The 26478-nt window shown below is 45.2% G+C and overlaps 1 protein-coding gene across 1 annotated transcript in view; it reads left to right on the forward strand.

Moving 5' to 3' along the window:
- LOC135911221 (receptor-type tyrosine-protein phosphatase mu-like) overlaps nt 1-18986 on the forward strand; it is a 115790-nt gene extending 96804 nt beyond the window's left edge. The window contains exons 16-18 of the mRNA XM_070526298.1: nt 6509-6660; nt 7678-7813; nt 18728-18986. Coding sequence (XP_070382399.1) covers nt 6509-6660; nt 7678-7813; nt 18728-18805 — 366 coding nt within the window. The 3' untranslated portion in view covers nt 18806-18986. The remainder of the gene's footprint in view (nt 1-6508; nt 6661-7677; nt 7814-18727) is intronic.
- Nucleotides 18987-26478: the final 7492 nt, after the last annotated feature.

Consider the following 26478-nt stretch of genomic DNA (forward strand, 5'->3'; position numbering starts at 1 on the left):
GCGCCGAAATCGAGCTGTTTCAGTGTTCGGGCGATATTATCACTGACCAGAGGGACCCTTGTCACCAAATCACCGTTTCTAAAGACACCGTTATACCTGCCTGGTCTTCCGCCCTTGTGAGTATCTCTTGTGACCCTGTAGATGACGGAACAGCACTCTTCGCTCCGTCTGAACTTTTAGTTCGCCGCCGTTCACTACCACTGCCGTTCGCCGTCCTCGAGTTCAAAACTGGCGCCCCTCTGATGTGCGTGTCAAACCCATCGGCCGAACCAATTACTTTACGCCGCCATGAAAGCTTTGGCAGAGCAGAACCCCTGGCCTCATCTTCAATACTTGACACGACGGACGACTCCACTTATCTTGCCGCTCTCGAGGCATCGTCTCCTCAGTCACTGCCGCGTTTTTTTACGCCAGCTATTGCCAGTGTCCTCACGTCGACGCAGCGCGATGAACTTCTTCACTTGCTCGAAGGCTTCTCTTCTTCATTTGACTGCCAAGCAACATCCCTCGGCCGCACAACGACTGTCTCGCACACCATCGACACTGGGAGCCATGCGCCCATTCGGCAGCGTCCCTACCGAGTATCGGCGACCGAAAGACGTGTTATCAATGACCAGGGGAACGATATGCTGAAACGCGGTGTCATCCAGCCTTCTAGTAGTCCCTGGGCATCACCAGTTGTCCTAGTTAAAAAAAAGACGGCACCATACCACTTTGCGTGGATTATCGAAGGCTTAACAAGATTACCCGAAAGGATGTATACCCGTTGCCACGTATCGACGACGCCCTTGACAGTTTGCAAGGTGCGGAGTTTTTTTCCTCCTTAGATCTTCGCTCTGAATACTGGCAGGTGCCCATGGCTGACGCTGACTGTTCTAAAACTGCGTTTGTAACACCAGACGGCTTGTATGAATTCACTGCAATGCCGTTCGGTCTGTGCAACGTGCCCGCCACTTTTGAACGCATGAAGGACGGCATCCTGCGCGGCCTGAAGTGGCACACTTGGCTCTGCTACCTCGATGACGTTGTAGTCTTTTCCCTTGATTTTCCGACCCATCTTCGCCGTTTACATCAAGTTTTAACCGGTCTCCGGAATGCTGGGCTCCAGCTTAAATTAAAAAAGTGCCTATTTGCAGCACGAAAATTGACTATATTAGGCCATGTTGTCTCCAAAGAAGGTATCCTTCCTGATCCTGCTAAACTTCGCGCCGTAATCCGGATTCCCGAAGCCCACTAACTTAAAAGCACTACGCAGCTTCATTGGCCTATGCTCCTATTTTCGACGTTTCGTTCGCAATTTCGCTACTGTGATCGCACCACTAAACCAACTCCTACAAGGCGACAATGAACTTTCTGCTTGGTCGGAAGCCTCCGATGATGTCTTTACGACTCTTCGTCGCCTACTCACGTCTCCGCCGATCTTGCGCCATTTTGATCCAAGCGCATCTACAGAACTTCACACTGACGCCAGTGGTGTCGGCCTTGGTGCCATGCTCGCACAGCGTCAGAACCCTAATGCCAAATACATGGTCGCTTATGCCAGTCGTGCACTCACAAAAACTGAGGCCAATTACTAATAACAGAAAAAGAGTGCCTGGCTATTGTACGGGCTCTTCAAAAATATGGCCCATATCTCTATGGTCGACCCTTTGACGTGGTGACGGATCATCACGCTCTTTGCTGGTTGTCTAACCTCAAAGACCCGTCGGGCCGCCTCGCTCGGTGGGCCCTCCGGATTCAGGACTATGATATGCACGTCGTCTATCGCTCTGGACGCAGACACTCTGACGCCGATGCCCTCTCGCGCTTCCCAGTTACTTCAGACAGCAGTACTTCTACCTACAGACCTGATATCTCACCGCTTGACATCCTGGACATGGCCTCAGAGCAACGTAATGACCCATGGATCGTCATGATATTCGACTTTTTGTCAAGTCTTCCGGCAGCTTTGGCACCTCGAGCGTTACACCGACAGGCGCAGCATTTCACAATCCGCGACGGACTTTTGTACCGCCGCAACTACCACAATGACGGCTGCACATGGCTCTTAGTAGTGCCCCCCCCCCCCCACCTTCGACAAGATTTATGCTCCGCTTTTCACTCTGATCCGCAGTGTGGTCACGGCGGTGTGTCGAAAACCTATACACGGCTTCGCCTGCGTTATTATTGGCGAGGGATGTACAACTTCGTCCACAAATACGTACGCTCCTGCATCGCCTGCCAACGCCGCAAATGTGCCCCGCATTTCTCCACCGCATCTCTCCAGCCGCTTCCCTGCCCAGCTCAGCCATTCGACCGTGTCGGCATTGATTTATACAGACCTCTTCCATCTACTGGCTCCGGCAACCGATGGATTGTTGTCGCCGTAGGTCATTTGACACGATATGCCGAAACCGCAGCCTTGCCTGCCGCATCAGCAAAAGACATCGCCTCATTCATTCGGAACAACTTTGTTCTCCGCCATGCGCACCCCGGGAACTGCTGAGCGATCGGGGTCGCGTATTCCTCTCGGACGTCCTGCAGTCACTCCTATCTGAATGCCAAATTATTCACCGCACTACCACTGCTGATCATCCACAAACCAATGGCTTAATAGAACGATTCAAGATAACTCTTGGGGACATCCTATCAATGTATGTTGCGTCTGACCACTACAACTGGGATCTTGTACTTCCATTCGTCACATACGCCTATAACACTGCCTCTCAAGCCACTACCGGATTCTCACCATTATTTCTGCTTTATGGCCGCCATCCCTCTAGCACCTTTGATACGGTTCTCCCGTACCGGCCGGTCCCTGCTCACCTGTTTCTACGGTCGCTCAGTACGCCGAGAAATGCCGACAACTGGCCCGTTCTTTCACGTCTGCTCAACAATGCCGCCAAAAAGAACGCCATGACCTCAATCCTCCCCCTCACCCCTTCCCTACAGACACACTCGTGTGGCTTTGGGTACCGCCTGTTGCTGCCCCTGGCCTTTCGTCCAAGCTCCTCCCGAAGTACCACGGGCCCTACCGCGTGGTTGCTCAACCATCACCTGTTAATTGCGTGGTCGAGCCCCTGTCACCATCTCCCGATCAGCGTCGTCGGGGACGAGAGACTGTGCACAGTGACCGGCTGAAGCGATATTAGGATCCTCTCACCTCTTCCTGGATCGCCAGGATGGCTACTCTTCAATTCCGGGGGTGATTGTGACGAAGAAGGTCGGCAGGCTAAAAAGCCCCGTTGCCATCGCGTGGCTCATACCCAGTTTGTTCACTGGCTGCGCCCTAGCTGCTGCTGGCGCGTTGGTCGCTGCTTCTCTAGGACCCAAATAAACCCTCTTTACAGTTCCAATACGAGAGTTGTGAGCTGACGTTAGACGTTACCTGGCAAACACCACTGCTGTTCGTCTGCATAATACACAGAACACACAGGGATATGTGTTTGCTTGAGACGTTATTGTGCGACATTGTTCATAACCTCTAAGAGAGTTGAGCATTGTCATTACCTCCCATTGCACATCGCATCGTGGCAGAAGTAATAAACTAAATTGTGGGGCTGCACATGCCAAAACCAAAATCGGATTAGCGTGCACCAAAATTTAAGTGCACGGCCGTTTTTGTATTTCGCTCCCGTCGAAATGCAACTGCCGAGCTCGGGATCGAACCCGCGACGTCGATCAATGCCATAGCCGCGAAGCGTGGGCACAGAAGCACATGAAGGGCTCAGCAGCAGCCTTCGTGAATTCAGCGCCACAAATAACTTTACATAAGCGGATGATTTTTTTTCTTAACGGCAGGTCCACGCGTTTCAAAACGCTAGCTACGAGTGCGCTATCCTTCGTACGTCACGGCTTATCAACTTATCTTAACTCATGAGTTGGCGTCTGACTGAAGCTTACGCTTTCTCGACATTAGGTTTTTATTACGAGACAAACGTAAATACTCGAAATACGAGCCAGGTACCTACAAGGCAGTGCTCCCTATGTGTCAACCCACTCACAGCTACCAAAAAAGGGGTATCGCGAACCTACACCTGTCCAATTCTTTATGCAGGTCTTGCCCAGAACTCATGCCCGAGAGCTTCTCTGAACAGGCACTTCGCCTCTGGAACGTGGAGTACCCCGCGCATATCGTCTTTAGCGTTGTTGAAGGCCTCTTGAAGGGCATGTCACCACAAGTAACTAATGCCACGCAGTCTTCCACACTTTACAAAACAGTCGCGGTTATCCTGCATATCCACGGTATTTCGCATCGAACGAAAAGGATTGGCCAGCGGGCCAGTGTAAAAGTTTTTTCCACTCCCGAAAACTGCAATCTTTGTACAAATTGTCCAGTGCGTCTGCCTCCAAAAAGCTTGTCCCAAAAAGAGACATCGGTCGAACTTCGTTGACTGTGTGGAAGGAAGAGCTTACAACCTGCCTTTGAACTGTGGGTCCAGCTATGTTGGTCAGAGTGGATGATGTCTTAATGACAGGCTTCGGCTGCATCGTTACAATGTGACAGAAATTGGAGGGAGGGGGGGGGGGGGTTGGATGCACGGCTGTAAAAATTGCATGTGTAATCAAGTAAACGCCAGAAATAAATGGTCACGTGTAAACCAGTACATAGTGCTTGCTCAATTGTCAGCGAAAGTCGCAATCAGTTAACCCGCAAGATCATCGAAGCGGATTGATTTACAGGTGTGGTGACACCTGTGTGTCAAAACTGCATGTCGCCCTTTCCGTCCAGGAGCTATCCTCCTTGCGTAGCGACAGGAATTGTCTGCGGGTGGTGCACACGTGATGTGCAACCGAAGTTGCCATAGGGGCGGTCACTTTCTCCGAAATCAAACGCTGTTGTGTGTCTGCGCTCGTGTGGCCTCGTCTTGTGCGGAAAAAACTGCACTCGTGTCCCACCTACATGCCGAAACACTCACCTTAGTGAATGGGTTGCCTTGAAGACGATTGAAAAACAAGTGCAGATACCTCAAGCATGCTAGGTGACTGTCACCGCTCCGTTTAGATGGGGATGCCAATAAATCATCATCAGCATCCAAACGTGCCACTCGCCACGCGACGTGGCATGCGCGTGGCGTAGCGTCGATACACTCAAACTTTGCATCGCATCATTTACACAGAAGCGCAGAAGCACATGGACGAAAGGAAAAAGACGGGACAGAGCGATTCATGTGCTGCTGCACTACTGTGTAAATTAAGTCATACCAACTAGCCCACCAGTGTGTCCTATCGCATTGCACTTGCGTTGTATTGCATCAGGTTTCCGGACATGTTGCAGTTGCATGGCGCATGTAGCTGAACTTAACTAAAGCAGGCTAGGTGACTGTATATGACCGCCCGTGTGAAAGGGCATGCCCATAAACCATCATCATCAACGTTGTCGTATCGTGCCACGGGTCAAGGGATGTGACATGTGCGCCGCGTTGCCTCTACACCCGTGTTTACACTTCGGTACAGTTGATGGCGCCTCCTCGCGAGCTACGAACCAGTGCTGAAGAAGCGAATAGTAGAGCTACGCGCGCGGCTACAACCAGGCAACGTCGGGCTTAGTGAACCGCAGTGCAGAGAGCGTCACAAGCCGTAGCTCGCCGTCGACGCCGGGCGGACAGTTCAGATCGTTCTCGTGAAAACGACGCAGAGAGACTTCGTCACAGAGGCACTCTAGTGCGCGCTGCCGAAAATGGGGCTACTATGGAGCCGCTCCTCTATAGCTTGCGCTTCGACTGTGTTAGTTGTGCCGCGCAGGCCTGTGACCTTTTTCTTACAGCGAGGCCTATTAAAGAATAAATATTATTTTTATACGTATCACAGACTTGTCTGCATCATGGAAGCTACAAAGAGAGAGATTGACGTTCATTATTTGATATATATATATATATATATATATATATATATATATATATATATATATATATATATATATATATATATATATATATATATATATATATATATATATATATACTGTACTGGGCATTCTCGGTGCCGGCACGCCGAAGTGTAGAAGAAGACGACGACGAACTACTAATACGCGCTCGATCGCTGTCCAGCTGAGACTGCCCCGTTCTACTGCTATTCCGGCAGTTAACTTTCAGTCATAATGGGACATTCGATGTGCATATTACGCTAAACAAAAACAAACGAAAACACGTTTAACTGCAGTGCTGCTACAAATTTTATTGAGCAAATGGCTGGCTTTGAAGCGTTGATGTCGTTGATCGTATCGATTGAGGTGAGAAGGTCCTTCATTCTGAATATGTTATGGGAACAAACGATTCCTATTTTCTTCTCACGATCTGCAAGAACATGCGCTAGAAGGCCAAGGGGGTTGTGAGTACAAGCAATCTCAATTTTGCTGCTTTCTTTCTCGCTCTTCTCTTTTTTTTTTCGTCTGTCTATAAATGTTTTTCTCCTGCTTTTTCGCCGAGTGAGTATTGTTGGTTAAAAAATGATAAGTTAGAACGCTTCAAATTGGTTGGAACGTGGTGCTTATTCACGCTCTACGTGTAATCCTATATGTTTCGCGCAGAATTCGTCGCGGACGTTGAAGCAGTTCCACTGTCCCACGTGGAAGCGTCTGGAAAAGGTTCCTGGCTCGCATGAGATCGTGCTGGACATGCTTCGCCGCGTGGACACGTGGCAAATGCGTGCCGACGGGGCGCCGGTCGTCGTTCAGTGCCTGTGAGTGGTGCGACGAGTCGAGTGCACGCTCACGCTAGAGCGAGGGATCCGATCGGTTTCTCTTTACGGCTCGAAAAATAAACAAATCACGCTGATCGCCTGGAACGCGTGCAGCAAACACGGAAGTTGGACCACTAGGTTATGTGCTTGCTGCTAGCTAATAGCCGACCGTGCGCTTGCTTGGGAGCTTAAGCTTGGGTGCTGTGATTACTGTAGGACATATTATATCGTGGTATCAACTGGCATTGTGGTTGGTAGTGAGACTTCTTGCGTCTGTTTATGTGCGCATCAGTTTTAGTGATTCGCGTATGGCATGGAGATATGCAGCAGATAACACAAGAAAGCATCGCTGACATTGACGATCATCTTCGATAGCTTCTGCCGAGTTTCTGAGGAAATTTATTTATTTATTACAGCGAAGCTGTTAGCCTCTATTTGGGCGGCATTTCTTGTGTCCATCAGCAAAATAAGATTGAACCGAAAAAAGTGCATATCTCCTTTAGAATCAGGCATTCAGCACACAGCTCCGTGTTCATTTCAATAAAGGAAAGCAAAAAACAAGCGCCATAACCGCATGGCGGATTGTGAGGCGCCTGTGAACAACGCGAGGCACGTTCCTTCTCCTCGCGTTGTTTCCCGGTGAGCGGCTACGGCGACATGAGCTGCTCTGGTGGCAACGGGGCAACAGCAGCGTACAATTCAGAGAGTGGCGCCACCGAACTTGGTATATAAAAGGGAGACCTGCCCAGCAACTCATTCAATTCATCGCAAGACCGCTATGGGTAGACCATGCTAAGACTCCCGAAGAGCAGCGTGAATACCATGAACGTCGAAGAGTGCAAAATCGTAATCCTCAACAACGGTGTCCTGCTAAAACTAGGCAGAACAATAAAACGTTTCATACACCATCGTCGACATTTTAGTGGCTTTATAAGAGCTTCGCTGGCCATCTACTTTCGCAGGGTCGGGATGGCGAGTCAATGTATTTATTTATTTATTTTTATTTTATTTTTTCAGCGATGGCTGTCAAGAGTGTGGTTTGTACTGCGTCTTGTCCAGCGTATGCGATCAGCTGATGCTTGAGCACGAAGTGGACGTCTTTCGCTGCGTACAGCGAGTTCGGGCAAGCCGACCGGAGTTCATCGTCAGTGCGGTGAGACTGCTCTGTGCATGGCTTTTTTAACTAGAACCACGCAAACTCCGATCTGGTGCCCGGTCGGGGGAAATTATCTGATCTTTAGAGCCAGAAAATAAAATCAGGCCTTGGCTCACTAAAGTGCGCTCAGTCTACATAAGAACAGAACTTATCCTCGAATTTATTTATTTATTTATTTATTTATTTATTTATTTATTTATTTATTTATTTATTTATTTATTTATTTATTTATTCATTCATTCATTCATTTGTTTTATTCGTATATACTGCCGCCCATCTTGGGCTGCAGCAGGAGTGGTGGTAACATCGTTTGTCAATTGCAGACAAAAAATTTGTCAGGGGCAAAGAACGAACATTTCCGGGCAAAGCAAATGGGTCAAGTAAGAGTTCGTCTATCTAAGAGTTAATTAAGGCGTGCATGAATTTTATGATTTTACTGTGGCGGCGTCTTGCCAGAGTGGTTAAGTTCATACTAGAAAGGGTACAAAAACAGACAGACAGACAAGGAACTTCAGTGATAGTCCAGAGAGGCTCTGATGCCCCCTTTTCAGGGAGGTGAGGAAGCCACGGGAGTTTAGAGGAAGGTGCACTTGCTGATCACATCCCCTCCTGTGAGTCAAAAACGTGCAAGCCGTTCCTTGATAAATGCGTTGTTGTAGGAAGGAACAAAGACAGGGTAACTCGCGAAATCATTGAAGCTGAAAAGATAAACGGAGCACGACACACATGTGTGAGTACACCTTCTATTTTCCTCTACGATAAAGAGCTAACGTTTCTAAGATGCTGTTACCGGTGTGTAAGCGATGTGTCCTTCTTCGGGCGTATAAAAGCGATGTACGTGAAAAATAATATTTGTTGGAAGTTAGCACTCGTACTGTTCGTATGTGTCTGAATTTTACTGTCCCTTCCTCTGCGCGCTATTCATTGCTATTCATTTTTATTTTTCTGTAAGTTTCTTTCTCATGATCAGGGTCTCCTGTGGGTAACTGACTTGGGTAAACTCCTTCAGAGACTTTAGAGGCAGACTGGACATTTTGAACTCTTTCCTTCCCAGGCTATTGAACATTATCTTTGTCGTCTGCATATTAATCTTCAACCCTACTCTTACGCTCTCTGTGTTAAGGTCCTCAATCATGAGTTGTAACTAGTCCCCAGTGTTGCAGGACAATGTCATCTGCAAAACGAAAGTTGCTGACATATTCGCCGTTAATCCTTACTCTTAAGCCTTCGCACTTCAACAGCTTGAATACTTTTTCCAAGCACACAGTGAATAGTATATGAGAGATTGTGTCTTCTTTCCTTATCTGACCCCTTTCTCTATTGGTACCTTCCTACTTTTCTTGCAGAGAATTACGGTAGCTGTGGAATCTCTGTAGATATTTTCCAAGATATTGACGTATGCCTCCTGTACTCCTTTATTACGTAATGCCTCTATGACTGCTGGTATCCCTACTGAATCAAATGGTTTTTCGTAATCTTTGAAAGCCATATGAAGAGGCTGATTGAACTCTGCGGATTTCTCGATTACCTGATTGATAGCTTGGATGTGATCCATTGTAGAGTATGCCTTTCTGAAGCCAGCCTGTCCCCTTGGTTGACTGAAGTCCACTTTTGCCCTTATTTTATTGGAGATTATTTTGGCGAATATTTTGTATAATACTGCAAGTAAGTTAATAGGCCTATAATTTTTCAATTCTTTAACGTCTCCCTTTTTGTGGATTAGTATAATGCTGGCCTTCTTCCAGTTCCCTTCGACTCTTGAAAGTTGATAGACAGTTCGTATAGAGGGCCACCAGTTTCTCAAGCATTAGGCCTCCTAAATGTTTGATTAAATCTACTGTTATTCCATCTTCTCCTGCTGTTTTTCCCCATTTCATGTCTTGCAAGGCCCTTCTAACTTCATCGCTTGTTACAGAAGGCGCCTCTGTAACCTGTTCTTTACTACTTCGAATGGAGATATCATGGCTGTTTCGGGTAATATGCACATCAGTATAGAATTCTCCCACTGCTTTTACTATATCTTCGACATTGCTGATGATATTACCCTGCTTATCTTTCAGTGCACACATATTGGCTTGTCCGATGCCAAGTTTCCTTCTCATTGATCTCAGGCTGCACCCATTTTTTACTGCTTCCTCAGTCTTTCTCACGTTATAATTTCCAATATCACTTACTTTCTTCTTGTTCATCAGTTTTGTTAGTTCGGTGAATTCAATCTGATCTTTCAGTTGCACACTTTCATTCTTTGTCGTTTCTTTATTAGGTCCTTCGTTACTTGGGAGAGCTTTTCTACTGGTTGTCTTGGTGCCTTACATCCCACTTCAATTGCTGCTTCTAAAGCCAGCCTAGTTACGGTTTCATTCATTACCTCTGTGTCATCTTCATCACTGTGTTCTAAAGCTGCATATTTGCTTGGAACCACCAGCCCGAATTAGTCTGCCTTCGCCCTTACTGCGTCTTGGTTGACCTGTTTCTTCTTGACTAATTTTACTATTTATCTCTTTATATTGAGGTAAATCGAAAACCTCACTAACCTTGGATCACTGCACATTATCCTACCTATTGCTTCTACATCCTGCACTATGCTGGGATCGGCAGAAAGTATTAAATCAATGTCATTTCTTGCTTGACTATTAGAGCTTTTCCAGGTCCACTTTTCGTTGCTACGTCTTCTGAAGGTGTTCATTATTCGCAGCTCATTCCTTTCTGCGAATTCTACCAGCATCTCTTTTCTAGTGTTTCTAGAATCGGTGCCGTAGTTGCAATTGCTTGTTCACCAGCTTGCTTTTTTCCCACTTTTGCATTGAATTCGTCCCTTACTACAGTATACTGAGTTCGCACTTTTCTCATCACTAATTCCACATCTTCATAAAACTGATCTATTACATCGTCATCATGACTGGAGGTTGGAGCGTAGGCATGTACTAGCTTTAATCTATACCTCTTATTAAGTCTTATAGCGACTACTGCTATCCTCTCATTAACAATAATTCGTCAATGTTGCCCGCTATGGCCTCATGAATGAGGAGTCCTACCGCGCATAGCTACTTATCTCGGAGTCCTCTACAGCAGAGGACGTGACCGCTAGTAAGCACTGTATAGGCCTCACCGGTTCCTCTAACCTCACGAAAGCCAATGATGTCCCAAACAATGCCTGATATTTCCTCAAAGAGTCCTGCTAGGCTAGCTTCACTCGAGAGAGTTCGGGTGTTAAGCCTTGCCAGGGTCAGTTTCCAGGGGCGGCCACTCCGGGTCCAGAGATTCTTAGCACCCTCTGCTGCGTTACGGGTCTGACTACCGTCTTGGTCAGCTGCTGCGCAGCTGCTGGGGACTGAGGGCGATGGGTTAATTTTAGGAATCATGAGGGGGGGAGTGGCCGAATACTGAACCAGGAAGGCCAATTCATTTTCCGGTGAGGGAACCTCTTTTGTTGAAGCTTAGTGGGCCTTCCTAATTTGGTTACACCAGGACTAGTACAGCCCCGCTGTCTCTCGGCATCTTTTGCCGGTGTCAGGCGCCACTGCAAGCCTAGAGATCTAGCGTACTGGAGGAAGATTCGACCTTACGACCTTCAGATTAGAAGCCCGATGTTCTACCTCTGCTCCACGCCACCACCTCAAATATCATGCATCATCAATAACCGACCGTTAACCCACATTTATGACGAAACCTGGAGAACATACTCCTTTAACTGATTTGCACCTTATTAGTGGAAAGAGAAAACTGGGAAGAGACATTAGCGATGAATGGGATCATAACATTCAACAAATGTGGAGGCTATGTAAAGAATTTTCTAAAGCGTACACTCCGAGTACACAAAAGAAATGAGGGATGCAATAATGAAGCCCGCTAAGATATATCAGCAGGAACGAAAGAAAGCTGACATCTTACTTTGAGCACGAAATCCAAGAGCCTTTTAGAAAATCTGCGTGGTGAATGCAGTTCCTCCAGGTAAAGGTCAAATCTTAAGCATCTGCATACTAAAGAAACCGGACAACAAGTTTCTTGAGAGGCCCATAAAGTTGGTTTATCCACATGATATTAAGCGGCACTAGCGCTCTCTGGAGATGTAGCGCCAGAAGAAGAAGAAAACGCCGAGAACAGCTGAAGAAGAACTGCTCCGTGTTTTGATCGTCAAAATAAGTGGTTCTGACCGTTACGGTTTCTCGGCTCCAACACTCACAGCACATGAAAAGCGCTGGAAGAAATTATGATATTGTCACGCAGTAGTGAAAGCGAAAAACACAGCAGTGAAACTGTGAACAACAACTTTTTATAAGGCAAACCTGTGTCCACAAAAGCAAGTTACACTGAAAGCACAACGATAGCTGCGAATACAGTCGGATCGCCGAAATTTGATCTGCGGGGCAAGCGCGTCGGTTTTTATACGTTAGTCATCTATGGTTCCAGAATAATCGCTGGTGCCCGCATGTCTTCCAGGAGGTACTACACAACTCGCGTCGCGCAAACCATCAGATTATACAAGTTTCAGCGACGACAACGGATAGAACTATCGATAACATTCGAAAAACTTCCAATACATGTAGACGGGTCCTGCGCTGAGCGATAACGTTTAACCTTTGTTAACCGGTGAAAAGCGGTCACCCGAGAAAGATAAACAAATACATGTATCAATACTATGCTGTTAAGAGCTATCTGTTCGCAGGCGTCTTTGAGCGACAAGAATATATAGCTTTGCAGACTGAATCCAAAACAACAGCGACCAAGGAGATCAATTTTTCAGTGTCAGAGAACTTCTCGGCAGTCACTAGGCAAATCTGTAAGAACTTATGAGATAGTGCGTCCGATAACAGAAAAGCAGGCGCCAAATGGATACTAACATATGACACGGTTAGAACTGATGTTCGAATGTATGGATGGGATAGTCTTCATATGACAAAGGTTCCCCTCCATCGGCGCAGCAGCAGGCCTCGTGATAAACAGTGACGTAAAAGCGAGGAAACAAAACAGTTTCGGTGTCTGAGCATAAACCCCTGAAGCTTTGTATGCAAAGCTGTCGACCTAGGAAGTGTAGCATTGGCGCACAGGTCACATGTGCTCACAATAACAGAAACTTGGTTGCAATATCAATGATTATCAAATGACACCTCCGGGCTACGCGATATGCCGTACCGACGGGATTCCCGCGGCGGCGGCGCCATCGTTCCAAGAATCACCATGCGTGATGCGATAGCCCGACATCAAGGGAACCGAATGTGTGATCCTTTCTAAAGCTTCCCTAGAGGAGCTCAATATTGTCATCGGGGTTATGTAACGTCCGCCCAATGGTTGTGGCGAGTTTGTGGATCAACTGAACGCAACAAATGTTTGTGTGTGTACTAATGCTTGTAACATATTAATAGGTAGTAACTTTGACTTCAACGTGGATAACTGGGAAGAAGGGTTTCTAGATGCTCTCAAGTTATTGATGTTTTACTGTTCCGTGATCTGATGCAGTTGGTAAAGTGCCCACTCGTATTCAAAGCGACTCTAGCATAATTTTACGTATTTTTTTTGCTAGCAGAGGCACATGCCGCCGTAGTCCAGATGTGCAAATTTATCATGGCAGAATTCATTAGCCTAACATTAAATTATGTTCTATTCCATATCATTAAAGAACCTATCCATGGCTCTAACGTCTTAGATGTTATACTAACTAACGCCCCAGAAACTATAGAAGTAACATGCTCGGATGATTTCAGTGACCACAGATTACTGAATGTATCTATCAGTATTCCATTAGCATTTACAGGTGCCTTAAGTAAGACAATTCGTAACTACAACAAGAGAAATTATGAAGTAATCATCATAGAGCTAGAATCATTTCTTGAACATCATTTTCTACCTATGTTCCACACCAGGTGTGTTCATAATAACTGGGTCATGTTCAGAGATAAGTTATGCGCATTGGTTCAGCAGAACATTCCTTTAATCAGTATAACTGAAGACAAAAACAAACCGTGGTTCACTAAGTCCATTCATCTACAAAAACAAAAAGAAACGTTCATACAGAACTGCAAAACGAACCGGCACCCCGTCAGCTTGGGAAAGGTATCTTAACTGTTTAAGTTCTTACTGCTCCGCTCTCAATGTAGCCAAAAATAAATATTTTTCCCAAGACCTTCCTTCACTACTCAAATCTAATCCCAGAAAGTTCTGGCAAATTTTATCTCCTGAACGCAATACTAATGGCATCTCGTTACACAATAAAAAAAACAACATTCCTATTCCTAACAGTGAGTGTGCTCAAGTTTTTAATAAAGTTTTCTCATCCGTATTCACGAAAGAAAGTATTACTAATTTGTCCATTGTTGCAGACCTAGATAACCGGTACATGGAACCTTTTGACATTACTATTGATGGTATTTTTCAGCTTATTAATAACTGGAAAGTTTCGTCTTCAGCAGGTATTGAGAAAATTAATTCTAAATTACTAAAAAAGACAGTATCAGTATCTAGCAAGTTTTATTTCACATTTTTCATCAATCTTTAATGATATGCCAGATACCCCAAGATTGGAAAACAGCCAAAGTCATACCCACCTTCAAAGACGCTGACAAAAACTTAGCTGAAAACTACCGACCAATATCACAAACGTGCATATGCTGTAAAATGATGGAACATATTATTGCATCTCATGTTTACCAACATCTACAATCGAACAACTTCTTTTTTCATAATGAACATGGTTGCAGGAGAGGTTTGTCGTGCGAAACGCAACTGCTTGAATTTACGACAGATTTACATTTTAACATGGACTCAAACCTTCAAACTGACAGCATCTTTCTGGATTTTTCTAAAGCTTTTGACCGCGTAGCTCATTGTCACCTGTTTTTGAAGTTATCATCATTAAAACTTGGTTCACTAACTCTATCCTGGCTTCGAAATTTTCTTTCTAACAGGCAGAAGTTTACTTCCGCGAACAGCTTCTCCTCGCCTCTTTCAGATGTTTCATCCGGTGTACCACAAGGAAGCGTTCTTTGTCCCTTACTCTTTCTGATATGCATAAATGACATACCTAATAACTTAATTATCATCATGCATGCGCATTTTCGCTGACGACTGCATTATCTATTGTTCTATTAACACCTCCGATGACCACCTGATCCTCCAAAATGAGCTTAACCAAATTATTAATAGGTGTGACACCTGGCTAATGGCTCTAAATTCATCAAAATGTAAAGTGATGTCCCTCACCCGCAAACGCACTAACTTGGACTATTCGTACTATATTAAAAATGTCCCATTATCTCGGACTTCATCATTTAAATACCTAGGCGTAAATCTTTCAACCAACCTCTCCTGGACTTCTCACGTTACCATCATCTGTGCCAGTGCTTCTCGATCACTGGGTTACCTGCGACGTAACCTTCGGAACTCACCTCCACTTATCCGCAAACTGGTATTTCAAACATTTGTTCGCCCTCGACTTGAGTTCGCCGCTCCAGGCTGGTCTCCCCACCAAAATTGCTTAATTACCATGCTGGAATCAACCCAAAATAGAGCCGCACGTTTCCTTTCCCGAAATTATGGCTACCGTTCTAGCGTAACTCAAATAAAGATTCACCTTTCACTTCAGCTGCTAAGTAATCATCGCGACATAGCCATTTTGTCATTATTTCATAAATACGCCCACCACACTAACAAACGTTCCTTACACCTAGAAACGTCATCGCACCCGTCGCACAGATTATACACTCATCATAGCTTCACGCGCATCTTTGGTAAAACAGCAGCATTTAACTCGTCTGCAATCCCCCGTGCCATTCGGTTCTGGAACAACCTCCCCGACAACATAGTTGCGGAAACTGACCATCAAAAATTCAAGCACTCGCTGAACTCACTTAACCCGTGTTAACCATTGTTATCACACTCACTATTCTGTGTTATTTTTTCTACCTTTTTCTTGCACTGGTATACGTTTGTTAGAAACTTATAGTATTCCTTTTTATTGTAATCATATGCAACTTTATGTAGCTAATTTGTTCCTCTGACTTTTAGGCTGTGCACTTGGCTGCTGTTTTCTTTTTTTTATTGTTGTTACTTGTATGCCCCCCTTACTCAATCCTCATGTAGGGGCCTTGTAAGGTATTTTACAAATAAATAATAAATAAAAAATTCAGGCCACAAAATAGTGTCTCTAACCATCCAGCCACGCTGGGTTAAGAAGTCCGATAAAAGACGAGCATTGTACCGGTGTTTTCGCGTGCTACTGACCTGGACATTCTAGACCTTTCAGGCAATTTTTTCTTATTGCTCAAAGCTTCTTCACCAATATGAGTGTTGCGCAGATGAATTGTGGTGCTTCTTCAAAGACCTGGTGACTAAATGTATTGATAGTTTTGTTCCCCCATATGCGCAAGGTACTAAACCAATCGAACCCCTAATGACGGAAGAAGTGGTGCACCTAGGACGTAAACTGAAAAAGGCAACAAAACGAACAAAAATTCCACCGTAAGTATCTGGCATAGACAAGACAACTGAGAAGCGTATAAAGCTAAAAGACTCTTCGAAGTAAGTGAAAGAAAAGTATCAAAGCGATGTTTTGAAGAATTCTCTTCTGATGTCACCGAATAAGTTCTAACAGCACGTTTCGCCCAAAAGACGTCCAGTTGCCAGCATGTCAGTAAACACCGAAGTTGTAACGGATAAGCGACAAATAGCAGAAGCATTGAATGATTACTTATGCTCAGTTTAACGTGTCATAATTACCTTACCACTGATCTCGCCCTTTATGACAAAATCATAGCTATCGAGGATGTTTCTCTCCCAAGAAGGCGCACTGTCACTTCTTAACCTAGATTCCCAGAAATAGCCAGGGTTTGATGCTATACCGAACGCGTTCCTTATAAGGTATGTTGAATGTAGTGCCAAGTACCTGTGCTTGAATTTTAAACACTCACGTGCTGAGCTTCCAACGACTGCAAGCATACTAAGATTACACCAGTACCTAAAACCGATCACTCGCTTGTGTCCTCTTTCAGGCTTATTTCCCTGCTATTTTCTAGTGCAAAAGCTCTTGAACGTATCATATTTAACCGTCTTACCGTTTTGTTGACAGTAATAACATTATTACCCCCCATGAACATGGCTTTCGCAAAGGATTCTCAACGGTAAACCAGCTCATTTAGACAATCCACGACCTTACAGCAGTGGTTGATTTCAGCAGCCGGATATATAGTACATTATCAGACTTCTAGAAAGCCTTGAATTGTAGCAGTAACCAGAAATAACTGTCTAAACTTACACCAATTCTGAAAAACAACTCAAGACTTGCGTGGATAGCAGCATATCTTTCTATGAGCAGCCAGTGCGTAACAGTCAATGGTGTAAGCTCAAAGTCTTCCCCCGAGACATCCGATGTTCTACAAGGTTCTATTTAAGGACCGTTGTTTTTTCCTGTTATTTATCAATAACATCGCGCAACATTTATTTGTAAAGAAACAAGTCTTTTGTGGAAAACTGTATATGCTATCATGCAATTCGCAGTCCAGTGATCATGCATTTTTAAACACAGCGTTAGCCACACTGCACACATTGTGTGCAAATTAGCAAAGGACAATTACAAAAAACAGTCGCAATGTGAGTGACACGGAAAAGCAATTATTTTTGTTTATTTACAGCATCAATGGTGATGCACGGTCAAAGGTCTCTGGACATGAATAATACTGACACCTGACCCAAGATGACATGATGATGTCGAGTAGATCGAAGAAATGGCCATAAAAAGCTCGGATTTCTAAAGCGGCTTGGAAATGCCACACCGGACATTAAACTTCTCGCATACAAAACATTTATTAGACAGTCCTTAGGATACGCAGCTGCAGTGTGGGATCCTTTAACACAGGTTCACAGGGTTCACAGGGTTCACAGGAAATTTATCCGATTTGAATGTAATTGTTATGGCTTTGCAGATGTCACCCTCACTCCTCTTTCAAAAAGCGGAACTTGAAGGTCTACTAAGAAGAAACACGGAAAGTCTGAAATTTTTAGTTTGTCTCTCATGATAAAATTGAAATTAATAAGACATTGTATATAAAGCTAGCATTGAAATGTGCAGTGCGCTTTTGACGCCCTAAGAAAGTTGTAGATACCTGTCGTGGTTGCTTAGTGGCTGTAGTGTTGGAATGCTAAGCATGAGGTCGCGGGATCGAATCGCGCCATGGCGGCCGCGTTTTGATGGGGGTGAGATACGAAAGCACCCGTGTACTTAGATTTAGGTCCACGTTAAAGAACCTCGATCAGGCGGTCCAAATTTTTGAAATACCCCACTACGGCGTACCTCATAATCAGAAAGTGGTTTTGGCACGTAAAACCCTATAACTTACATAAAGGTTGTAGCTTTTATAAATCGCACTGATACGTCCAAAAATTAATTTTTGCGGAAACAATGAGTTAGTGAAATTGTCTGTTAGCTGATGTTATGGAGAGGGAAAAATTCGAGGTATATATGCACTGAGGAACCGGTGCTAATAATTTTTTCTGATTCTGTTAATTGTATGATGATGCATTTCATTGTAGATAATGCAGTGTTTTTCCCTGTGTTCAGGTGTTTTTTATTATGTCAGTATGTCTTTGTGAGGTTATATGGTTTCAATAGTTCTGCCAGCGGAAAAGTTATGCACGCCCACTCCTGCTTAAACCATTGTATCCAGGCTAGCAGCATAAAATAAATAAGCATAACTATTGCCACCTGTCTGTTAAAAACTTCAGCCATGATTAATGAAATTCAGTGTGACATCAGTCAAGCTCAATCAAATCAAGCTTCACTCAAATAGCCATTAAAGCAGTTCAATGTTTGCTACACCACCTGAGACTTGAGATAAGTTTGCATACTGCCCATTCAGTGAAATAGAGCCCATTTGACAGTTGCAATAGTGTGACTGAATTCTTCCCTCTTGTGCTTTTCAGGATCAGTATGCCTTCTGCTATGAGGTCGCACACCGATTTATTGACTCCTTCGGCTCCTACTCCAACTTCAGCGGCTGACATTTTTATTGAAGTTGTTCCTGCAGACGTGTTAAGCTGGAGTGCGGTGTGCAGGAAAACACCTTCAGCCCTTCAGTAGACACCGTGATTGCTGCAATATTTTTTTTTCGTAACAGAAGTGCATCGCAGCAGAAACCGCAAGAATGGTGTTGGTTTTGTTTGCATAAAGATTCTTCACTGTGCTTCTATGTCTCATTATATACACAAGCATAAGTGATGCAAACACGTTGTGTTGTCGCATGACTTGTGCATTCGTTTTTTTTTTCTGGCTTTACGGCAAAATGTGCGCAGTGATCCTTGTACGAAGACCTACTGCTTCAGTTTCAGTTGTCCAAACGCAAAGTAACTGCGAAAGGAAAATCGAAATATTACGCAGCTCGAAATGTGTTTCTGTTACTGAGATACAGTCAACACGTTTTCGAAAGGTAAAAAAAATACACTTTACTAAAAGGAATGGTCCGGTAGTTTTGGTTGTGGTGGCCTCAGATGGCGGCTCGAAGTTTTTGGACTCGGGCGGCATCTTTGGCTTGCCGGACGGCCCAGAGCTGGTCTGCCAACTCTAAACTTTTGAGAGCTGCCTCCCAGCTGCCTCCCAACAGTGTGTCAAAAGAAGCTAGTAACATGTTTCACAGCACTGGGGCTATGCACTAACCAATACAAATCCCTTTCCCGTATAATGTAAACTTGCACTTCGAACGTCACAAATGTCTAACACAGAAAAAGTTCTAGTAAAGCCATAAAATTATCAACGGGAATCCCTCCAGCCCTTTCAAAGCAAGAACATCGTTCTCTTCAATACAGGTTTTCGCAGCCATAAGTAATTCTAGATGCGGCACCGAATAAAATAAATCTACCTACATCTGCCGAGAACGCATACCCACCTTCATGAAAACCTGGTAAAAACTGCGTGACGTCATCCGAATTTCTTGCAACAGATGGATCTTCCACCACAAGCAATTTTAGTTGCTGAAAAAAAGCTTCTCCATGTTGCTGCAGACGCAATTATCTGGTTGCTTGCGTTATCCGCGCGCTCCTTGTCAGCGCAAGCTCTCGCCTGCATTTTAACTGCGCCTTGGCAAGGCCAAATCGAAACGCGCCGAGCGTCTCAACGTGCTCGCTTTCTCACGAGGAAATCAAAACGTGTCCTATGCAGCTTGTCTATGCGTACATCCGTGGTATAGAAAAAAAATATAAATGAAGCATCCATGGCCTAACGGTTTCGATATCGGACATCTGTGCTATACGTCATGTGTTCTAATCCTACCGTCGGACAAATTTAATGGTGTTACTGAATTATTTATAAAACAGCACTTTCTTTAAAATTACGAGTTTACAAAGTCACGAAGCCGTTTCAAGCAAGAATAACGAAGTTTAGGCAAATATGTGTATTGCCGCGGAGCTTAGTACTGTTTGTTTTGATGGTGCTAAAAGCCACCGGCACGCTTTATCATTTTTTGTGATACGAGGTGCGCCTAGATTTATTTTCAATGATTGTGGCCAGGCGCATGCGTTCCCACTTCGTTATAGATGTTGTAGTTGCCATTGTCGGCTTATCTCGAAGATTCCTCGCCAGCTTATAATTGAGAGCGGCTGGCATTCTGTTTACCGAAGACAGCTGAGCATACTTTTTGCTATCGCCGCGGCCGAGTTGTGCCGTCATTAGTAGGCGCAAGTCAGCCTAATAGAGTGTTTCTTTGAGGAGCCATTCTCTGCCTTTGTGATTTCTAGTCTACCGCCTCCACAACGTGACATCTGGTGGAGGTGCGAGGTATGCACCCGACCCATCATGCAACAGCCACCGCAGAAGAAGTTCTATTCTCTAAGCGCATGGCGGCTGCACGGCCGCCATTATCCGCCATGTTGACTCACAGATTGGCTGTCGTGAGCTCGCGTGTCTTGAAATTTGTGCCGGGAAACGGGAATTTTGCGTAATGCAATTTTTCGTTTTCATCAAGATGATGAAACCTGACATGGGGCTGAAAATTTTATCCATTGTTATATTTTATTGGTTCTTGACAGCTATGTTGCGTCGTTAGCGCTTGAAAAAGAAAGCGAGTGGTGGCGTACAGAAGCCAGTGCAAGGCATCTACAACTTCGCGGATATGTGGTGGTGGTCCGTGATAGCCGCCATGCCAGCTTGCTGTTTGGCCGAACAAATATTGCGTGGGGAGCGCCACCTGAAGGGCCGCTTCGTAAACGTCAATTTGACATTGCGTGACGTTGCGCTGGGCCGCCATTCTAGAGATCTTTCGCCATAATTTGTGATGCAACGAGCAGCGCGACTTATGCTAATGAGCATGTATATGCAATGGCGGCCGAGAGGAATGCGTATCGCCACACTTTCTCTGTGGTTTGGCGTCATGAAAATCTTTTGTCCATAATGCGCGCTCATACTATTTGCATCGCTCTCGGAGGGTGTTGGCATTTGTGTTTTGGGCCATCATTTTTTAAAAGAACGCCATTATATTAAATAACATTGGCTGAACGTAGCAAATTTTCTGCAACGTTGTCCACTTTTCGCTGCTGCGTTTGTATTGCAATCAAGATTAATGCCTTTTCGCACAATCACAAGTTATGACAGCGGCCGTTTCTCAGCCAGCCGATTTGGGCTTAGTCACTTGCCTTTCGCGAGACACGGATAACGTGGCCTAGAACGTGTGCTCATCACCACTGGTGCACGCCGCGTATGTTGTCTCGAGGTAGAAAACAAGCGCGTTGGCGCCAGCATACGTTCACTCATTCCGTTTCCCGGGGAGCGTGTTTCTATTTACGCCCAAGCCCAGTGCTCGACCGCTGCGCCGCCATGCGCCACCCGCACATACCACATTTCTAGGTACTTTTTCGCCGAAGCGCCGCGCACGCGCCCTAGATCCTTCTATGCATAGAGTTACTATACTAACTCTAGAGGAACCCGCCGTGGTTGCTCAGTAGGAGGCAAAATCAGCTGCTGAGACTAGTGACTGAGCAGGAATTGGATATCGTAGCGATACAAGAGACCAAAATCGAGAGTCAAGACCAGACCGACAGAATGGTGCTCTCGTTCAGTAGTCGGTATGATGTTTGCGTGTCTCATGCCGTGGGTACCTCGGCAGGTTGCATGCTGTTGATTCGCCAGTCTCTGGGAGCGATTGTGGAAAGAGTTGAGACTTGCGCTTTCGGTCGATGGATTGTCTGTGACATCACACTTGCTGGTGTGGAATTGCGTATTATCTGTATTTACGCACACACTAACACGGAAGAGAGGCGAAACCTTTTTGAGACAGTCGGCAACCATTGTGACACAGACCGTCTGCTTGTCTTACTTGGCGATTTCAACTGCGTAAGCATGGCACGCGACAAAACCAGCGCGACGCCCTACCGAGATGCGAGTACAGCCTGTTTAAGTGACATAATTGATCGTTGCCATCTAGAGGATGTTGGTGATTGTCTCGGATGTGGTTCTGGCGTTCGGTTAACCCATTACTAAGGAACGAGTCACGCGCGTCTGGATCGGGCGTACGTATCAGTTGAACTGATACCGTACTGCGGCGAATACAGCGTACAACCAGTGCCGTTCAGTGACCATTGTCTTGTTGTCTTCCATGTAGGTAAAAGAAAAGGAACGAGAAGCAAATTTGTGTGGGAAAACTGGAAACTTAATGAGAAGCTTCTAAACGATGATATCTTCGTGGATCGCGCTACGTCGGCGATACACGAACTGCCAATGGCGGACAACGAACTTCTGGGAGCGAAGTGGGAAAGATTTAAGCAGGCAATGAAAATGATGGCAATTGAACGATCGTGCGCTATAAAGCAAAAGCAAAGGCTGCAGGAAAACACGCTGAGAGATGACCTAAAGTTTTTGATAATGCAAGAAGGAAAGCAGCCAGGCACTTGCACCGAAGAAATGCGCACCGTCAAGCAGAAACTAGAGGCAATAGATACGGAGCGATATCGAGGAGCGTTCGTGAGAGCGAGGGCACAGCGGCTGATAGCGGGCGAAATGCCCACAAAACGTGCTCTCGGCTTGGAAAAAAGGCACGCCCGCAAGAATGACATACCAAAAATAGAGTGGAACGGTGTAATCTACGTAGACAAAGGAAATATAGAAAGGGCCTTTTATGAATACTACAGCGGGCTCTTTGGTTACACCAAAGTAAGAACCGAAGACTTCAAGACCCGTTTCCTCTCTTTAATGCCGCGGCTTAGTGATGATACGAAAGAGCGGCTAGAACTGCCCATTTCAACAGAAGAAGTGCGGAAAGCCATAGAAGACCTCAACCCGGGAAAGTCCCCAGGACCAGACGGGCTAGTAGCACCGCTTTATAAGGCATTCAAAGATGATTTAGCACCGGTTTTGGCTACACTGTTTAATGAGGCTTATGACAAGGATATGCTTCCTCCTTCATTTTTAACATCCCATACAATTTTAATACCAAAAAGCGAAGATGAAGCTAGACTGCGACAGGTTACCGCTTACCGACCCATATCCCTGACTAATGTAGACTACAAGATCTTCATGAAAATTCTGGCTAAAAGACTCCAAGCCGTGATGCAAGAATTAGTGGGACCACATCAGACCTGTGGTATCAAAGGTCGCACCATATATACCAACATACACACAGCCCGGTCCGTGCTCGAGTGTTGCGATGCTTTGCATGAAAGCATCGCAATGCTCCAGCTCGATTTAGAGAAAGCCTTCGACAGGGTGCCGCATGACCTCTTGTTCTCTGTTTTAGAGCACGTTAATGTTGGATCAGTCATCTGCCAAGGCGTAGCCATGGCGTACAGAGGATGCACGACGCGGTTGTTAGTAAATAAGGGGGTGGGAGCGCGCATCCAAGTGCAACGCTCTGTGCGTCAGGGTTGCCCCCTGTCACCATTGCTTTTTTGTTTGTATATTGAACCTTTTTGTTTGAGCGTTATTGAAAGCAACAGCGTTCATGGGTTTCGTTTGCATGCGGCGGAGGTCCGCATTCTCGCGTATGCTGATGACATTGCTGTATTCTGTGCTGACTACGAAAGCGTTCGTGTTGTGGTTCAAATTGTGAAAGACTTTTGTTCTGTGAGCGGGAGTGCTGTGAACTGGGCTAAGTGTTTGGGGTTCTGGCACGGCGACTGGCCCTTAACCCCAACGAATTTCGCAAACATGACTTGGACAGCAACCCCAGTAAAATATTTAGGAGTGCCGCTGGAGAATTATCGCGACAGTGAGCCATATTGGAAATGCCAAGTTGCTGAAATGCGTGAGAAGGCCGACAGGCTCAAAGGCTTCAGCTGGTCTATTTTCGCGCGTGCCACAATTTGTAACCTTTTTTTTGTAACCAAGCTGTGGTATGTCTTGCAAGCAATTCATTGTTCTCGCGTCAATGTGCAGAAGCTGCACCGTGTATTTGCGGTTTTTGTGTGGGGAAGCACTTGGGAGCGGACTCGACGCACCAATCTGTTTCACCGCGTCCGCTCTGGAGGACTAGGTTTGGCCCATCTATATCTGCGCCAGTTGGTTAACCGATTTATGTTTTTTCGTGACACGAATGACCCCTTTTTGCGAACTGTGTGTCAGGTTAGGTTGGGCAGGGTTTTGCCAAATTTGGTTGTTAGTTCGGAGAGTATGCAAGGGAGCATTTTTGGCTTCCTTAAAGAGGTGTACATGGCATGTCGCGTCTTGCAAGTGCGATTTTCGTTTGAATATTTGTCAGTGGTGTCGCGAAAGAAACTTTATAAGGACCTGTGTGAGGTCTTTCTTCCGGTACCGTTGTACAGGTCGTTGTACTGTGCAGGCCCATGGCAGTCAGTTCTAAAACGTGTGAAAAGAATGACTGTACCAGGCGGAGTTAAAAGTTTCTTCTTTAAGCTCCATACGAACACTCTTGAAGTCAAGACGTATTTGGAAGCGAAGGGTTTCTTTGTGCCTTGGGGAAATCATTGTTTCATATGCCGGAAGCCGGAAACTATCGAACATGTCTTCTTAGATTGTTGGGAAGCCTTTTTCTTTTGGGACATTCTCCAACGCACGATTAAAAAAGACTTACCGGTTGATGCTTTCGGAATTAGATTTCTGCCTGTCGAGAGTGAAGACGGGATTCCTTTTGACATGATTATGATATTGGGCCTGCACAGTATTTGGCGATCCAGGATGGCGGTCAGCCACGCAGACATTGATGCCAGGCCCATAAGACAGTATTTTTGTGAATCTGTTAGCAGAGCTATTGAAGGATACAAGATACAAGACCCAGTGCCTGAGTGGCTTCCAAGAATGGAAGCTTTGCTACACATGCGTGAATTTTAATCTCATCACGTAACCCCAAGTGAGGGTGACGTATTTTTAACATACGTGTTGTGTTCTTCGCGCGGACTGATTTTGTAAACTGACGTGTTGAAGTCGGCAATAAAGAAAAAAAAAAGCCGTGGTTGCTCAGTGGCTATGGTGTTGGGCTGCTGAGCGCGAGGTCGCGGGATCGAATCCCGGCCACGGCGGCCGCATTTCGATGGGGGCGAAATGCGAAAACACCCGTGTGCTTAGATTTAGGTGCACGTTAAAGAACCCCAGGTGGTCAAAATTTCCGGAGTCCTCCACTACGGCGTGCCTCATAATCAGAAAGTGGTTTTGGCACGTAAAACCCCAAATATTATTATTAACTCTAGAGGACACGCTACCCATAGGGCCTGATTTTGGCTTCTAGCGCGAAGTGAAACACGGACACAGAAAGGAGCAGACAGGACGAGCGCTAACTCTCAACTAAATTTTTATTGAAACGAGGAACATATATATAGGTGATTGCAAAAACCATAGCATCAGAACATGACAATGTAAAAGCATCAGTTAAACATGTCAGTGGGTATGGAAGTCAAAGAACAAAAATTATTTCAGATTAATACACGTATTGCGAAGGTACTGGAATTCGCAATCTAACAGAGACAACGAAGCATGACTGACGCAAGTGTCTCCTAATCTTTTTATGTGGAAAGCCTCGATAATTTCCCTCGTGGTTTGGCATCTGTGTCTAGAAAGAATTTTTGTGTCTTTAAAGAAAGGTTTGCATCCACAATCGAAACAATGTGCGGCTAAATGTGATGCGTTAGGGTTGTTTAGTGAATGTTTGTGTTCTTTTAGTCTAATGTTAATGCATCTACCACTCTGTCCAATGTAAGCTTTCCCACATTCGAGTGGAATGTGATAAACTATGCCCGTGTTGCAAGGCACTAAAGGGGACACATGTTTAACTCCGCAATCATCTTTTCTTTTTTTGCCTTCCTGTTCAAGCCTGCTATTTATCAAAGGGCACATGTTAGCCAACTTTCGTGGGGCCGAGAAAACGGTACTGACATCATACCTATTGGCCACATTCCTTAAACCATGGGATAATCTATGTACGTAGGGTACTACAGCAAACTTTGTATCTTTTTTCTGTTTTTCTTGTTTCTTACCAAGGCTTTTAACCCATTTTACAAGTTTTTCGCAGGTTAGTGATAATAGATGCACGGGATAGCTAGCCTTTCCAAGCCTTTCTATCTGTTGTGAAAAACTTTGTTGCATATTGTGCGGACATGATTTAGTAATGGCAGACCTAAGAGTTGAATAAGCTATCCCCTGTTTAACAAGTTTAGAATGGCAAGAAGAAAATTCTAGCAGTGGCTTCTTGGCCCTAGGCGAATAATGCCAACAGACATGCTCATCCTGGAACGTTAAGCAC

Source organism: Dermacentor albipictus, chromosome 9 (assembly GCF_038994185.2).
Source record: "Dermacentor albipictus isolate Rhodes 1998 colony chromosome 9, USDA_Dalb.pri_finalv2, whole genome shotgun sequence".
Taxonomy (NCBI): domain Eukaryota; kingdom Metazoa; phylum Arthropoda; class Arachnida; order Ixodida; family Ixodidae; genus Dermacentor; species Dermacentor albipictus.